The 18,496-nt window shown below is 34.0% G+C and overlaps 1 protein-coding gene across 1 annotated transcript in view; it reads right to left on the bottom strand.

Moving 5' to 3' along the window:
* Positions 1-18,496, bottom strand: part of ADAMTS20 (ADAM metallopeptidase with thrombospondin type 1 motif 20) — a 198,254-nt gene that overhangs the window by 124,106 nt on the left and 55,652 nt on the right. The window contains exons 5-10 of the mRNA XM_068971096.1: positions 17,418-17,501; positions 16,773-16,897; positions 15,347-15,387; positions 4,639-4,744; positions 2,670-2,816; positions 673-814 (exon numbers count right to left, since the gene is read on the bottom strand). Of these exons, the coding sequence (XP_068827197.1) occupies positions 673-814; positions 2,670-2,816; positions 4,639-4,744; positions 15,347-15,387; positions 16,773-16,897; positions 17,418-17,501 (645 nt within the window). The remainder of the gene's footprint in view (positions 1-672; positions 815-2,669; positions 2,817-4,638; positions 4,745-15,346; positions 15,388-16,772; positions 16,898-17,417; positions 17,502-18,496) is intronic.

The raw sequence follows: 18,496 nt of genomic DNA, 5'->3' as shown, positions 1-18,496 counted from the left end.
AGGCTCCAAATTTCATTCCTTTGTATTCAAATCTGTATACAGTAAAATATAGTCTATGAAATTCTTGGGGTCTTTAATACAATTCATTATTAAAGCACTTGTATTATCTCTCCCACCCACAAAACAACATCATTTGAAAATAACTATTTGAATGCTTTTAATTTTCATTAACCTGGATATTTCATAGGATTTTGTGAGAGTTAAAGATAATTTTTAAGTAACTAACAAAGTGAAAGTGAAAGTGAATCACTCAGTTGTGACTAACAAAGAATGACTCTTTGCAACCACATAGACGATAGTCATCCAGGCTCCTCTGTCCATGGGATTCTCCATGCAAGAATACTGGAGTAGGTAGACATTCCCTTCTCTTGGGGATCTTCCCAACCCAGGAACCGAACCTGGGTCTCCCACATTGCAGGCAGATTCTTTACCATCTGAGCCACCAGGGAAAGCCCATCTAAAATAGCACCTGGCGAATAAAAAGTATTCAATAAATTATAGTTTCCCTTTTTTTAAAAAACCTCTTTCTGACAAACACCAAATTTTTCTAATATTTAAAAATCAAGATAAGTTCAGCATACTACCTGTCCAAGAGAATAAAGTACATTTTGAAATATATCTTAACCACAACTTTATGGTAGTTTTCAAACAAAAGAACATAGTTTTCCTTACTAAATAGGGACACACTTGTGATCCAGGACCAAACATAAGCTCACATTGCTTGTTTACATCATACATTAATCCAGGAAGCTGTGAAGACAGATCATATATTCTTCCATTTGGTTTGTCAAGGAGGCATTCCCCATGACCGGTACTGCAACAACAACAGGGAACAGAATATTGTGAATACACATGGATGTATTTAAGTAGAAGATTCTTTACCACATTCTTCTGTAGCTCTGCACTTTCAAAGAGAACATCAGTATTTTTTCATAATTTAAAAACCAACTCACATCAAAGTCAATAAGAAAATCTCACAGTTTATAAAGGACTTATTCTATGTGTTTGTTCTCATTTAATCCCCACAACTGCCTTAAAGGTAAAATTTTTTTAAAGAATAATGAAAAATAAACAAAAATGCATCGAATATAATGTTTAAAACATGCATTCCTAATGTTGATCACACTACACTTTTGGTCTGCTTTGCTATCCAACAGGAATTCCCTATATCTAATTCCAATCTGTCAAAATGTAAAAAGTAACATTTTCAGATCATCCGAGAAAGTTCGTTTATAGTCGACAACAAAATAAAGGAATTTCAGAGTGCTATGCTGTCTCTGTCTGAAACAGATTCTTAGAAAAAGAATATAATGCAGAGTAAACAATGCCAGCTTTGGGACTTTGCATTTGAGTGTCACCACTTTCCGAATTGCATGGTGTGGACAAGTTAGTTAGTCTCCCTGGGTCTGAGACTTCTCAACTGCAAATTGAGAGTAGAAATGGCTGCTTTGCAAGTTGCTATTAAATGCATTATATAATAACTTTAAAGGAGTTTTCAAAATAGTAGATAGTGGCAAAAATGTGTATTTGCTACTGCTAGTTTGTCAAGTAATATATAGTATATAGAAAACTGTGAAAACATTCAGCCATTCCAATTCAGTTAAAAGCAACCATTTGTTCAATTTGAAATAATTAGAAGAAATATTTTGGGGAGAATTTTTTACTGGCTAGAGGGCATAATAAATTTTGCCCAAAAAAAAACTGAACATGTAACTTTTAAAATACCCATTGGCAAGAATCATATCACCCCCTTCCAAAAATAAGCATACCTACTAGTATTTTTAATCAGTGCTTCAGTCAGCAATCAAACAAAGCTATATGCCACCATGTACAGATCAGCAACTATGTGTTGTGCTTTTAAATCAAGTTCCCATACAAGGATAAATAATCACTGTTAATCATAATTAAGGGATACATTTATAAATATATATTCCAAAAGATGGTTTCGTTCATTCCCATAGTTCTCATAGAGATAGGTTAAGTGAAACTGTATAAATTGGTGATTAGAATATGTAGTAGAAAAAAATCAAACAATATTGTGTTTACACCAAAAGATTACCTGGAAAGAGTTTGGCCTTGCTTTTAGAACAAGTTTCAATAACTAGGATAGAAACACCATTTGGATAAGTTGGGAAGCAGAGAAATGTAGGAGATGAAGAGGCAAGGCTAGAACAATCTGAATCTGAGCTAGTAATCTCCTCCAAAGGATAGGTAAACCCAGAGACTCCATACCTCTTTAGAGAACTATTTGGAATATTCATAATTTGACTTCAGCTATTCTCTGTCCTTCAAGGACACCTCAAACTTGAGCCACTCAAACTCCTCTCAAAATATTACTTAGCAGCTTCTGAAGAAATTTTAATACACAAGGAAGCTTTGATTCCCATTAAGCATCTCCCTAAGAAGGAGTTTTTATCATAACAGGAACCCAAATTTTTTAAAAAAAATGATAGCTCTGAATTAAATTCCCCACCAAAAAAAAATATAGTTAAGAATGAAATAATAAAACTCTTTCTCTTTAAACATCCATTTGTACAGTGGAAGCAAACTTAAATTTAAGCAATAAAAAACTCAACAGAGATTGAACTATTCTAAAAGAATACACGTTTCAAACTTTATAATCTAATAAATGTTCAATTATGTAATTAAAGTAACACGAAATCACTTACTCTAGGAATTCAGTGATATATTTCTGACTACATTTTGACCAGGTCCAAGGACTTGTGTGGTAATTTAAAGTTGGAGCCATGACATGATACTGATGTTTAATTCCAGTTTCCTTACATTTAAAACTATCATCGTGTGGAACATTAAATCTAAAAATAAAAATAAACACTTAAAAAAGAATAATGAAATGTATACAACATTAGAAACAGATCTCTTATTTTATAATATAATCTAAAATGTAGACCAATCTGATTATATCAGGATTTATACTCTTGATCTCCTCATAAAGTACTGAAATGCTAGGGTTACCTTTATGTTTAGAAGCGCATTGTGTTTAAGAAATAGTAGATTATAATGCTGATCAGTAGCACAGTCTGTTGCTTTGGTATATGAATTTCAACTATCAAATTATTTGGATTCTGGCTCACCTCATCACAATATCAACACAGCATCCACCCATAAAACAATTATAATTTCTAACATGCATCCCCAAGGCAATGTGTGTGGAAAGATTAGGTAAAGGGTCCATGACAGTAACTTCCAGACTACTGACTATCACTACAGAGTTAAAAAACAAAAAAACTTCTTTAATTCTTAATTCCATATCACTTTATGCTTTCCACCTACTTCACATGAAACAGCTTAACTGCTCTTTCTGCTTTATAATCATAAAGCAATGACTGATAGAACTGGAATAATAAAAATATTCCCAAATGGCAACCAAATCTTTACAAGGGCAATGACATTAAATGGTCAGCTGGTCAGCAACAGATTCTACATATTTTTTGAGGATCCCAGTAAAAACTACATTTAGAAGGGATAATGAAACCACTTGATTCAGTCCTTACCTGTCAAAATATGTACTTAATATCAGTGTTTTAATTAAACTACTTACTGATATTCTAAACACACCTAAAAAGTTTCTCAGGAAGAAAATAAAAGGTAGTATCCTTTGCAAGAATACTGTACTGGTTAAAACCCTTGGTAACCAGCAAACACTGCCTTCAGGTTGTTACCGCAGTGCATGATATACCTCGAGCATGCTGCTGAACCTGCTCTATTTCAGCAAACAACATAAAAATCTGAGCATGCATTTGGTGGGTGGTCATGAGATATAATGATGCTACAGGGAACTGAAGAGGAACTAGTTTAATAAAAATTATCTCTGCCTGAAATTATTCCAGTTGAATACTCTAAGGATGTCAAGGCATGACCAGGAAAAGACAATGGAGTTCAAGAGAAGCAGCTCCAGCTTCAATTCCTTATTAGCAAATAACCGAAAAATCAAAAGAGTACTGTGGGTACATTGGGAATCATTTTTCAGAGGATGAATTTCTAGGGGTTTCTGACTTTCTATGGGAGCTTCACGGGTATCATGGGAAATCATGGCCTCCACATTCTTAGAGCATAAAACCACAGTAGAATTTTTAATAATATAGGAACAGATAGAATTCTAAATGTTTACCAAAAAAAAGAAAAAAAAACTATAGATCTGGGAGAAAAAGTTTTAAGAAAATATTTCAGTGTAAGAAATTCCCACAGACCACATACTCTGTTGGGGCTCTGAGCAATAAAAGCAAGAAATAAATTGATACTACAAATATTTGGGGGAGTTCCCTAGAACCAGGGGACCCTATAGGCCCTCCCATAAGACGGTAGAGCACAGTACCTGGTCATGCATAGGATAACAAGGGATAGAGGCCAGAAGTGCTTGTCATATAATCCAATACAGTAAATGAAAGAAAAGAGTTCCAAATTTCTAGTTCTTTGCTTAGTCTGTTGATCTGTGTAGCCTGTCTGACCTAACATAGATCACAAAAGAGCCAGAGTTAGCATTTCAGGGGTTAAAATTACACTACTAATATTTTGTAAAGATATAAGGATGCTAATTACTCCGTTAAAGACAGAATTGTAGACATTCGTGCAACGCTATGTAGAAGGCACACTACCAAGGGGACAGAAGGTACTTACACATGACCAAGCTCATGGGCTATGGTAAAGGCAGCACTGAGCCCATTTTCTTCACTAATAGAGCAGCTCCGTAAAGGGTCACACAGGGTACCTAATTCTGCTAAACCTGAAAAATTTCACGTTTGCATTTCAACAAAATGGGGAATAGCAGAATCATAAAGAAAGCACTAAAGCATTTATCATTTGGCATTACTACTTAGAAATAAATGCAGAGTTGACTGTTAATACTGCACAGATGTTTTAAAAGGCAAAGAAAAAAAAAGAACAATGATTTATCTGTAGCTGAAACCATATACTTTTACTGAAGAAAATAATCCAGAATATGGGATAAGCAAACAATTTTTTAAAAGACAGGAAAAGGAAAAGGCCACAGGAAAAATGAAATTTTAGGCCATGTTAGTGTTATTAGTAGGAAAGGTAATGAATGTCTAAACTGGTAATACTAATAAAGAAATGGTCCAGAACAATATAAATTATAAATTTTATTTAATTTTTTAAAGCTTGAAGCAGTATACACTTATTCAATTATCATATGATAATTAAATGACTAAAAATATGTTAAATACTTAGAATAGTACCTGGAGTTAATAGATGTTAAATAAGGCATGATAATGACATAATCATTGGAAGCACTTATTTTGTAACCATTTCAGCAGTGGAACACGTATCACACATCAAGATCTAGCCACTCATTTAAATAACAACTTGCAACTGGAATTGCTGCTGAAAGATGATGACAATATGAACTGGCTGAACAACCAAAGCCAACAGTTACAACTGATACAGTCTTTTAATCTAGGATAAGAAATATAAAATAAATGCTCATTACAATATTCCATATTTCATCATCAAGTTATGATTCCATTTTACCTTTTAACATAACACATAGCTTTTACTATTGCTATCCTTCAACATTTGCTTACAAATTTATTTTCTCTCCTATGATGATTCCTTCAATTAAAAAAAAAGATTTTCATATATACAATAATCAGTTTCTTATAAAATTTTTCATATAGAAATTCCTTAATATAAAATAAACAGACATATTAGCTACTGTGTTTTAGTCTTTCCTATTACGTGTACCTAAAAAAAGAAATAGAAGTTAACTAAAGAATCTAAAAATACTGGAAAAAAGTCAGACTAATGAGTTCACTCACCAATACATTCTTAACAAAAATGAAAGATGCCCTCTTTCTGACTCTAATGCCAAAAAGTCTTGCTTGGGCAAAGTCCCCACCAAAAGAACTTTTCCTTAGTTAGAATCAAGACCAAAGCAAGAAGGGAAAAAAGAAAGAAAGATATTCTTTCTTTAACAGTCCTCTGAGAAAGAATGAGAGAATTATTATTTTCTTTAAGATTTTAAAATTCATACTGTATGGGCAATTTTTAGTGAATTTCGTATTTCTCCTTTGTCAAAATAGGTTAGACTGTACACATTGCTCTTTAAGAATATGTGCAGTTCCCTTGCCTTCACTAGTATTTTCAATTTGCCTAGTGGCTCAGTTCCAGTGTACTATTCATTTACAGTGCTGGGTATTTGAAATACAATATTGACTCCATTGGGTTCCCATGGTGGCTCAGACCATAAAGAATCTGCCTGCAATGTAGAAGACATGGGTGCAAGCCCTGAGTTGGGAAGATCCCCTGGAGAAGGGAATACACTCACTCCAGTATCCTTGCCTGGAGAATTCCATGGACAGAGAAGCCTGGCAAGCTATTGCCCATGGAGTAGCAAAGAGTCGGACATGACTGAGTGACTAATACTTTAACTTTTCACTTTTTTCATTGACTCCATTACCACCCAAACTTTGCTTCATGCTCAAAGATGGGCAGGACTTCCTATAGCTCAGATGGTAAAGAAACTGCCTGCAATGCAAGAGACCAAGGTTCAATTCCTAGGTCAGGAAGATCCCCTGGAGGAAGAAATGGCAACTCCTTCCAGCTTAAGATGGATATATTCTAAGTTGAACATCTTAGTCACATGACATATCTGTAAAAATTAGCATTGCACATGATTAAAGATCAAGCTCAAGCATGTCCATTAGATAAACAAGATAACAAAAATCAAAGTGAATGTATAGCCTTATAGTACCAAGCAGTTGGCTGAGAGTTTATGCCTAGATTCACTCATTCTGATTCAGGGCTCTCTAAAACTGGGCAGAGATATTAACAGAATAAACTAGCACAGCCCAAATTTGACACAGATTCCCTGTGTTTGAAAGTGCAAGAAGCTGCACAAAGTCACCAATCTATCATCTTGAAGAATAACAATTTTTAACTTACTTTGTAAAATATTCCCAGAGACTAAGACAACAATACTTGCAAAGGGAGATATAAGCAGGAAACTTAGTAACTATTGCCAGTATCTGGTATTTGTTATTAAGAACTATTATTAGTTTGTTATTTTTTCCACATATTTTAGAAGGGAAACTAAAATACTAAAACTTGGGTTAATACAAGTTGTGTAGCCTTGGGCAAATTATTTATCCTCATGTATAAAATTGGAATAATAGGTCTTCATAGGTTTGTTGTAAAGATTAAATGAGTATAATCATGTTAAACCTTAGTGTAGTGTTTGATACATAGGCACTCAAATATATCAGCTATCATTATAATCACTGCTCCTCTTGATTTAAAGGATAACAGGACTACTTTGATTTGCATGGTCTATGTTTCTAGACATCAGTATGATTTATGTGCACAGGAGTAGCTGAAAACGGCAAAAAATGAATGGGGAGTGAATAACCCAAAATTTAGCATTAGATCATTTTTTAAAATAGAAAAATATAGCAAATATATTTATACTTAACTTTTAGTATAAATATGTAAAAACAAGGCAAAGATAATCTAAGAAATACAGAACATATGCATCTGAGTACCAAGTCACTTCAGCTGTGTTCAACTCTTTGCGACCATATGGACTATAGCCTGCCAGGCTCCTCTGTCCATGGGGTTCTCCAGGCAAGAATACTGGAGTGGATTGCAGTACCCTCCTCCAGGGGATCTTCCTGACTCAGGGATCAACGTACGTCTCTTACATCTCCTGCATGGCAGGCAGGCTCTTTACCACAAGCACCACCTGGGAAGCCTAGATATACAGAATAATACATCTAGATATAGAAATATATTTAATTATATAGAATATATCTACAAAGTTAGAGAGTAGCTTGCAGGAAGAGATGAGGTCTGTTGTAAAAATTAGAGTGGCAGGTGCCTACTTCCACATTTGTGGAAGATTAACTTCTAGACAGTCCTTTTACCACAACGAAACACATCCAGTAATAAAAACTACTTTTTAAATGACTACTGAGCTCATGATGTATGAGAACTATCAAAACTCCACACCTCCAAAACCTAAGATATATTCTCTCCCTGCTCATCTCATACCTAATAATGCATGCATACATACATATGAACAATTGTATCATGTGAGTGAAAGTCTCTCAGTCGGGTCCAACTCTTTGCGACCCCATGAACTATACAGTCCATGGAATTCTCCAGGCCAGAACACTGGAGTGGGTAGCCTTTCCCTTCTCCAGGGGATTTTCCCAGCCCAGGGATCAAACCCAGGTCTCCCACATTGCAGGTGGATTCTTTACCAGCTGAACCAGAAGGGAAGCCCCATATGATTCATATCATGTGCTAAATCCTAAACAGCAAGCAAGGAATAGTAAGAATAGGAGTTACTCTGAGAGCAAATACTGATAAAAGCAATATGATGCAGAGACTAAGAGCTTGCTAGAGGAAGCTTCAAAGTAGAGGATCTGATTCTGAAGTCTCTGCCTTAGGTATAAGGGAGCTTGGTTATTAACACCCTTCAGATTACAGCAAAAACAACTGAAAATCTCTCTAGAGGAAAGAACACTTTTTAAGCAGTCCACCACTAACCTTATGGATTATTTTTATATAAATATGAACTTACACTTAGAAATCATGAAACATACAAACAAGTAAACATAGCAGAAAATTAGCAGACAATACATATTTGGTTATCAAATGTTTAGAATATGGGAACTGTCAAAGATGGCATATAAAATTACTCCAAATAAAATGTTTCAGCAAATATGAAAGGCAATGATAAATATGAGAAAACATGAAAAGAGTATAAACAAAATAAATAGGCAGACTTTGAATAACAACTAAGTAGAATATTTGAAATTGCAAAACATGTTGAAATGGAAAATTCAGGGAATGAATGAAATACCAAATTAGATGCAGCCAAAGAAAAAAAAATAAATAAAATGCACATTAGAGCTGCTGGAATAAAGCATGAAGATAAACAGAAATAAAAGGATGGAAAACAATTATAATAAATGTAAATGGACTAACTTTGGCAGTAACAAAGATTATTGTGGTTATCATTTTAAAAATCCAATTATATGATGGATTTATCTAAAGAAATGAGACTCTGAAAAATTGAAACAAAAGATATATCCAGCAAATATTAAACAAGAAAAAGTCAGACTAATTATAGTATTGCTAGACATAATATTATAAAAATAAAATTATGACTATATTTTATTTAAAAAGCATTATTAGACATTAAAAAGTCACTATACAACTGCAAACAATTCAAATCAAACTTATATGCACCTAATAAGTTAGCACAAAAATAGATGAAACAAAGTATCTGAACACTATAACTGAAGAAATTTTAATGTCAAATTTAAAATAAAGAGTAACAAAGACATATTCATGTTTCAGGTTAGTGTCCTACTAAGCAAAAAAAAATAGTAAATATGTAGTTGATTGAACAGCATAAATTGATTTAACAGACATAGTTAAGAATATACATTCTGTTTGAACATACACAAACATTTTTTAATTGGCCACATAATAGACCATACAATTGAAGTCTAGCATGGAGGATTTTGAGCATGACCTTGCTAGCATGTGAAATGAGAGCTGTTGTGCAGTAGTTTGAACATTCTTTGACATTGCTCTTCTTTGGGATTGGAATGACAACTGACCTTTTCCAGTCGTGTGGCCACTGCTGAGTTTTCCAATTTGCTGGCATATTTAGTGCAGCACTTTCACAGCATCATCTTTTAGGATTTGAAATAGCTCAGCTGGAATTCCATCACCTCCACTAGCTTTGTTGCTAGTGATGCTTCCTAAGGTCCACCTGCCTTTGCACTCTAGGACGTCTGGCTCCAGGTGAGTGATCCCACCATTGTAGTTATCTGGATCATTAAGATCTTTTTTGTATAGTTCTTATGTGTATTCTTACCACCTCTTCTTAATATCTTCTGCTTCTGTTAGGTTCATACCATTTCTGTCCTTTATTGTGTCTGACTTTGCATTAAATATTCCCTTGGTATCTTTAATTTTCCTGAAGAGAACTCTAGTCTTTCTCATTCTATTGCTTTCCTCTTTTTTTTTTTTTTTTTGCATTGTTCACTTAGGAAGGCTTTCTTATCCCTCTTTGCTATTCTCTGGAACTCTGCATTCAGATGGGTATATTTTTCCTTTTCTCCTTTGCCTCTCTTCTCTTCTTTTGTCGGATATTTGTAAGGCCTTCTTAGACAACCATTTGCCTTTTTTGCATTTCTTTTTCTTGGGGATGGTCTTGATCACTGCCTTCTGTACAATGCTACAAACCTCTGTCCATAGTTCTTCAGGCATTCTGCCTATCATATCTAGTCCCTTGAATCTTATTTGTCACTTCCACTATATAATCAAAAGGTATTTGATTTAGGTCATACCTGAATGGCTTGGTGGTTTTCCCTACTTTCTTCAACTTAAGCCTGAATTTTGCAATAAGGAGTCCATGATCTGAGACACAGTCAGCTTCTGGTCCTATTTTTGCTGACTATATAGAGCTTCTCCATCTTATGTACACATAGGGAGAGCTTATATAGAAAACTGGATTTAGAAAAGGCAGAGGAACAAAGACCAAATTGGCAACATCTGCTGGATCACAAAAAAAGCAAGAGAATTCCAGAAAAACATCCACTTCTGCTTTATTCAATACACTAAAGCCTTTGACTGTGCGGATCACAACTAACTGTGGAAAATTCTTAAAGAGATGGAAATGAGATTACCTTATCTGTCTTTTGAGAAACCTGTATGCAGATAAAGTAGAAACAGCTAGAACTGGATATGGAATAACAGACTGATTCAAAATTGAGAAGAGTACATCAAGGCTGTATATTGTCACCTTGCTTATTTAACTTATATGCATAGTACATTATGCGAAATGCTAGGCTGGAAGAAGCACAAGCTGAAATCAAGATTGCTGGGAGAAATATCAATAACCTCAGATATGCAGATGATACCACTCTTATGGCAAAAAGCAAAGAAATAAAAAGCTTCTTGATGAAAGTGAAAGTGGAGAGTGAGAAAGTTGGCTTAAAACTCAACATTCAAAAAACTAAGAACATGGCATCTGGCCCTACCACTTCATGGCAAATAGATGGGGAAACAATGGAAACAGTGACAGACTTTATTCTCTTGGGCTCCAAAATCGCTGCAGATGGTGACTGCAGCCTTAAAATTAAAAGATACTTGCTCCTTGAAAGAAAAGCTATGACAAACCTATACAGCATTTCAAAAAGCAGAGACATTACTTTACCAACAAAGGTCCATCTAAACAAAGCTATGGTTTTTCCAGTAGTCATGTATGGATGTGAGAGTTGTACCATAAAGAAAGCTGAGCACTGAAGAATTGATGTTTTTGAACTGAGGTTTTGGAGAAGTCTCTTGAGAGTCCCTTGTACTGCAAGGAGATCCAACCACTCCATTCTAAAGGAGATCAGTCCTGGGTATTCATTGGAAGCACTGATCCTGAAGCTGAAGTTCCAATACTCTGGCCACCTGACACAAAAAGCCAACTTATTGGAAAAGACCCTGATGCTCGGAAATACAGAGGCAGGAAGAAAAGTGGACGACAGAGGATGAGATGGTTATATGACGTCACCAACTCAATGGACATGAGTTTGAGCAAGCTCTGGGAGATGGTGAAGGACAGGGAAGCCTATTGTGCTGCAATCCATGGGGTCGCACAAAGTCAGACATGACTGAGTGACTGAACAATAGACCATACAGGGAATATCAAAAGACTTCAAAGAATGGGTATCATATAGATCATGTTCTGCAACTACAATGAAATTGAACAAAAAACAGTAAATCTTGATACATTCATATAATTTTAAATGCATTTCTAAATTAATGTCTAGTTAATAAGTGAAGAAATCAAGATGGATTTACATATACTTAGAATTTTTAAATTTTAAATGTCATTGAAAATATCTATAAAAACATGTAGGACACAGAAAAATGATACCTTGAAGTAAATGGGTAATCTTAACAAAATTAGAAAAGAAAAACTTGGGGGGGTTGTGAGCTAAGCAAACATAAGTAAATTGGGGGAAAATGAGAGAGAGAAAGCAAAAATTAAAGAAATAAAAATGAGATTAAAAGAGAGTTGATCCTCTAAAAAAAGAAAAATGTAATAGACAATATTTCATTGAAATTGAGCCATTTAAAGAAATTCAAATAAATAATATCAGAAATAAAATGAGGCTTGTAGATAGGTATAAAGAGAGTTTCAAAGAAAGTGCTATGAGAATAATTTAAGTTATAAATTTTACTACTAAAGGAAATGGTATAATATCTAGAAAAACAGTTTTTAAAGCACATTCAAAAAGATGTTCTTTTAAGTCTGATTATCCTTGGAGAAATTAAATGGTAAAATATATTTCCACACAGGAAAGATAAAACCCAGATGGTTTTCTAGGTGGGATCTCCCATGCTCTCAAGGTATAGATCACTCCAACGCTATATAAACTCTTCCAGAGAATGGGAAAAAATATATACTCCCAACAAATTTGGCATGGTGAATAAAACTTTGGTATCTGTGTCGCTCTTCCTAATCATGACACCAACTGTCTCGCTGTTCACACTGTCCACACTTTTCGCTGAGCCCAGGCTAGACAAGGCGTGAGCTGAGAGGCTGGAAGGACCCGTAGGAACTACAGACACATTTATTCTCGCTGGGCTGGCACGGCAGCCATAACACAGCCACTCTCCTGACTCACGCAGCAGTCGTAGCAGCAGCCACAACATAACCATAATGCGGCAGTAATACAGCCGCGGCATAACCTCACATAACATAGCCATGATGCCACTCCAATGTAGCCCCAGTTCCACAGCAGCGAGGGCTCTTGTGGTGATGCTCTGACTGGCATAAGGCACAAAGCAGCTTGTGACCAAGCAAGTATCTCGTGATGCCCATGCGCAGCGCTATAAGTGATCTCAGCTGTTACATAGTTATTATTTACAAAACGTGCGGTGAGAGAGCCTGACCGGGCCATCTTGGCTAATTTGCTCTCTCCTCACAGTGTCAAAATCAGAGAAATAGAATCAAAGGAATGTCATTTCAGTCCTGAAAATATATGCATGGAATGAAATCTAGTGGTGTGTTTAGAAACAAACAAACAAAAAGGAAAAAACCTTAATCAAGATTGGTTCAGTGTTACAAAACTCATAAAAGGAATTCATAAGATTAAAATAATCATATGATCACTTCTAGATCTGCAAAAATTTTTAATAAAAAGTATACATTTTCTAAGTTTCAGAAAATTATGGTAAGTTTATCAGCCAAGAAGAACTTGTGGCAAATATTCCTAATGGTGAAACTTTACAAATATTCCCTTTAAAATCAAGGGAAAAAAGGCTATCATCATCATTTCTATTCAACAAGGTTTTTACCTTACTTTAAGACAAAAAAAAAAAAAGGAAAAGAAAAAGATTTTAAAAAAGGAAAGAATATTATAAGGATTGAAGAAGGGAAAAGAATAACAGCCATAATTTACAATGATATAAATGCCCACAGGTAAATTATGAGATTAATTAATTAATCAGGTGTCTATATTTAAAATCAATAATCCAAATAATTTATTATATTTCTATCAATCAACATCATACACCAATATACTAATAAAAGAGGTAAATGAAAGTTGGGCACAATAAACTAAAAAAAAATACGTATTACTAAAAAATATTTTAAAAGATGTTCACAAATAGATAACTGTTTCATAATGACTTAACATACTAAAATTTTATAGGAGATCATAGGTCCAAGAATAGCCACAAACTCTTGAAGAAAATTAGATAGAGTATATACTCTATGAATTATGATGATTTATTATAGAGCTATATAATTTGAATTTATGGAATTGGTAGATGAACTAAATAAAAAGTATTGATTAATGAAATAGCAGGATGTTTGCACATGCCAGTGCAAACAGAAATTTTATATGTGACACTGCAGATTCTAAGGAAAGGCACTGCAGATTCTAGGAAACTAATCAAAACATGATCTCAGGAAACTGGATATCCACACAGAAAAGAATCTTACAAAACTGGATCCTTATTTGATACCGTATCAAAAAAATTCAAATAGTAATAAGGAAACAGAATAATACATTCAGATTTTGCACTACAGAATACTTAGAAGGCTATAATTTCATTAATAAGACATAAAATTTCTAACTCTAAAATTATAAATTCAGCTACAGTATACATTTTCATACAAACACAACAATAATCATTAAGAAACTAATCATTAAGAGATATTTACAATACATATGATCTAAAAAGGGTTTGGTATCAAGAAGTTATAAAGAACACTAAAAGGCGTAAGAAAATGAAAAGTACTACAGCAGAAAAACAGGCAACTTTTTTTCACTTATTTCATTCCTCTCAGAAAAGATATATAAATGGCTAGTAAATATATAAAAAGATGCCCAGACTCCAGGGAACTGAAAATTACTACCCTAATGAAATATATTAAATTAAGATTGGCAAAAATGAGAAATTTGAAGATTCTTGTATTGATAAGAATATAATCAAAAGGAATGGTTAAACACTATTGATAAAAAATGAAAATTGGTACCACTTTGGAAAATAATTTGGTATATCTTATAAAGTTGAACATGAGCACACTTAATGACAAGAAATTCTAATCTTAGGAATATATCTTAGGGTCTTATAATAAAGTTCCTAATAGAAAAAAGCTGAAATCAGCCCAAGCATTCACTGACAGAATAAAGATATGTGAACCATGGTTGAAATATTATGTAATAGTGAAAATGCATGAACTAAAGCTCAAAAATAAGCATAATTAAGCAATTTCTTTTAAGAATACATACATGTGCTATAAAACTATTTTTCAAAAAAATGGAAGGAACTGGCACATACAACATTTATGCAGCTGATTATCTCTTGGGAAAATGCAAGGGATAGAAAAAGGACTTAGCACAGGCCATAGAACAGTACTTCTAAATTTCTAATTCTTAAATCTAATTCATAAATCAGATAGTGAATTCATGGCTATTCATTTTATTTTTCTTGCTTTATATTTGCATATAAGTTATTATGTACTATTTTGTATGGATCAAATGATACATAATAAAATACTTTAAAAAAAAATAAATAAATAAAATACTTTAAAAAATAAATAAAATACTTTAAATATGTTAAGCTTTGCACAGCACTTGATATTTAGTAATTGTTATATAAATAGTAGTTCCTAGTATTCTTTAAAACTTATACAAGCAAAAATCAAATAATAGTGACACTATAATCATTAATCAAGACAACTAAACAAAATGATTAATATGTAAATTAAGAGAAAGATAATCTAAACATCATCCTAAATAATTCAGTAAACAATTATATAAGCTATATTTACAAAATAACTCACCTAATGTGTCACATTTCTCTCTAGCTCCACAAATGTCTTCCCTTAAAACAAAAGATTTTGAAGCATTTTTAGAAAATATTTTTGCAACACGCCAAAGCAAAGACAAAGAAGCTTTAATTTTGACATATCTCTTGCCCTAAATTGACTTCTAAGATCTAGTTCTCTCAAGCTCTCAGTAAGTTTAAACCTAGAGTAATGCACCATTTTTGCATACCAATAAGCAAATAGGTACAGTATAAAAGTGACTGCTATAAACAGCTGGAGCTTAATCAATTTCAATGAAAAGCTTTCTTAATGTATTTTTCACCTCCCTGCCTTTACCTTTGCAGTAGTATATGTAATACTCTTTTCTTGATGTTTCAACATGATTATGAACTATTATAAAGCTACATGAACTATTATAAAGAACTATTATAAAGCAACATGATTATAAAGCTATTATTCTCTGCTGCAAAATAATGATGTTCTCAAATGTTACCAAGTTGCTTAAACTTTTTGCTTCTGCATTACTCGGTCTCTAACCATTCAATATGACAATTCTCTAGTCTCTTTCCCCGCGGCCTCCTCTTAGAGCCCTTTTCTTCCCTCCTATTTTAATCTGTTATCTCTAGCCATAACCTAGGGCATTAGAATACAGTGTATAAATGTGAGCAATTCTGCTTTAGTTTGGAAAAGAGATAAAGCACATGGACTATGTCAGTTGTTTTACACTGACTGAAGATTTTCATTTCAGGGTTCTAGAAAGTCAAAATTTCTCTGAATCTGACCTTCAAGCAAAAGATTTTTTTCCCTTTTGGCCAACCAACCAAGCAAAACAAACTACAAACCTGGGATTCTTATACCATGACGGTGGCTGAAACAACAGTGTGAATTAACAATGTACTTATAAAATAATCATTTTATAACAATAGCTGTTTTTCATTTAAATAAATAGGGTTGAGAAAAAAGCTTAGCAAAAGCAGCCCAGTAATTAAGATACAAACTGAGCAACAAAACACAGAGCAGATAGGGCTTTTTTAAAGTATAAGGAGTCCAAAATAAATTCAGAGGCTTTCTTTTCCAAGCAATTGGAAGGTCAAATAGGGAAGAAACAAAATGCATTCCCAGTTCCATAACTATGTTAATTTTCAAATAATTTTCCTAATTCTGTTATTCTGTCACTAACATACTAAGGAAATCATTTTGTTTAGGTCAAGCCATTACTTAGCAACCTAATGCTGCTAATTTCCTAAGGAATCAGGCCAGTGTTCTGGTCTGAAAGAAACAGAAGAATGCTTTCATTCAAGGGTATCTTTCGTAATACAAGTTCTCATAGAACACTACTATGTACTACTGATAAAGAATTAAGGTAACAAGAAGTATTAGTAATCATGCAGGAGACAAAGGGTAAACAATTTCATTGGAAGGGTTATTCCTAGAACTGTACCTTGTGATAAGAACAGCAGTATCATGGTGGGATGGGTGGGCATCGTCAAGAACATTCTGAGTCTGTTGCCACAAACAGAAGTTGCGTAACGTGGTAGCTGCATTAAAACTGATGACTGGTCCTTCCTACACACAAAAAAGCAGCAATTCAACAATTACATCAAAACATTCATGTCCTCTCCCTTCCAAACTTGTCAGTGTTTATGCAGTTCATTAAATAGCATTTTTATAGGCAAATGAAGAAGTCACTTCATTGCTCCCTCATACCTCAAACATATTTTAGCAATCCTTAAAACATTGTGATCAAAACAGAACTGAATTAGATGCTTCTCAATGTAAGCATCCAATATTTCAGATAAAAAAAAACTAATTTCTAAAAATGATCATATTTTAAATCTAACAGTAGACTTATAAAAAGTGAGTATCTGATTGTTTTCAACCTTAACTTTTTAAATTGTTTATGACTTGCTGTGACTTCCTCTGTTGTCATTTCATTTCCATCATGATGGAAAAAGTCAACCTCATTGCTTTCCGAATCAAGATTTTTAACATGTTTTTCAACTATCCCATTTCATGATCTACATACATATATTCCTCCTAAGAGCCTACTACAACCAGGAATATTAGTTTTAGAACTGTTTCTTACCTGCTCATCATGAATTATAACTAATTTTACAATTACTATGTTTATAAGATTTCCAATACTTGAGTCCTTGTAGATTGCTGCAACCTGCAAGGAAAAAGTATAAGATTTGATGCCTAAAATCAATATTTTTTTTCTCAAAAGGAAATTAAAACCAATCTGACAGCATCAATTCTCCAACTCATTTGCACACTGGTATCTCCTAGGGAGCTTTTCATAAACCTTAAAGCTCAGGCCACATCCCCCCTCCTCAATGAAATCAGAAGCTCTAGGGTTGAGACACAGGCATCAGTATCTTTTAAAACTCCCTGGCATTTTTCTGATTCCAATGTGAAGCCAAGTTTGAGAAACAGTATCCTTAATCTTGTTACTGAGATTAATCCATTGATCAGCAGCATCCATATCACATAGAGCTGATTAGAAATACAAACTCTCAGGCCCCACCTGGACAAGTGAGTCAGAATCTTTAGTTTAATAAGATCTTCAAGGCATGTGAATATGGATTGGGGCTTGGAAATACTGTTCTAGATGATTCAGCAAAAAAATTCACTCTATTCTGTGTCACAATCCACAATCTATGTGACCAAAATACTCCATAAAAATAAACACATAAATTTTACCTGTTCTTTGGTAGTTTTACCTAATCTTTCTTGCCATGACTGGGTATTTTCAATTCTGAATATGCTTATGGTTTTTAATTGCTTAGCACCATTAGAATCCATGAAGACAAATTCATCAAGAATTACAAAGAGTCATTAGTTCAGTTCAGTCACTCAGTCATGTCCAACTCTTTGTGACCCCATGGACTGCAGCACACCAGGCTTCCCTGTATTATCATCAACTCCTGGAGCTTCCTCAAACTCATGTCCATCGAGTCAACAAACAGCCACAGAAGAAGTCATAGGTCACAATCTGGTCTTCTACTCTCCAAAACTGGAGAATGCCACGCTACAAGGGACTCTGCATGGGCTCAGTTTGTGACTGATAGTGAAAGTGTTGTACAATTCACCAATTAATATCCTCCTCTTACAGCCACCATGGAGGTTGCCAGACAGCAAGAGTGTATTCCATGACCAACACCT

The sequence above is a fragment of the Capricornis sumatraensis genome, chromosome 4, assembly GCF_032405125.1.
Source record: "Capricornis sumatraensis isolate serow.1 chromosome 4, serow.2, whole genome shotgun sequence".
In the NCBI taxonomy this organism is placed as follows: domain Eukaryota; kingdom Metazoa; phylum Chordata; class Mammalia; order Artiodactyla; family Bovidae; genus Capricornis; species Capricornis sumatraensis.
This window is presented reverse-complemented; position numbering and strand designations above follow the sequence as displayed.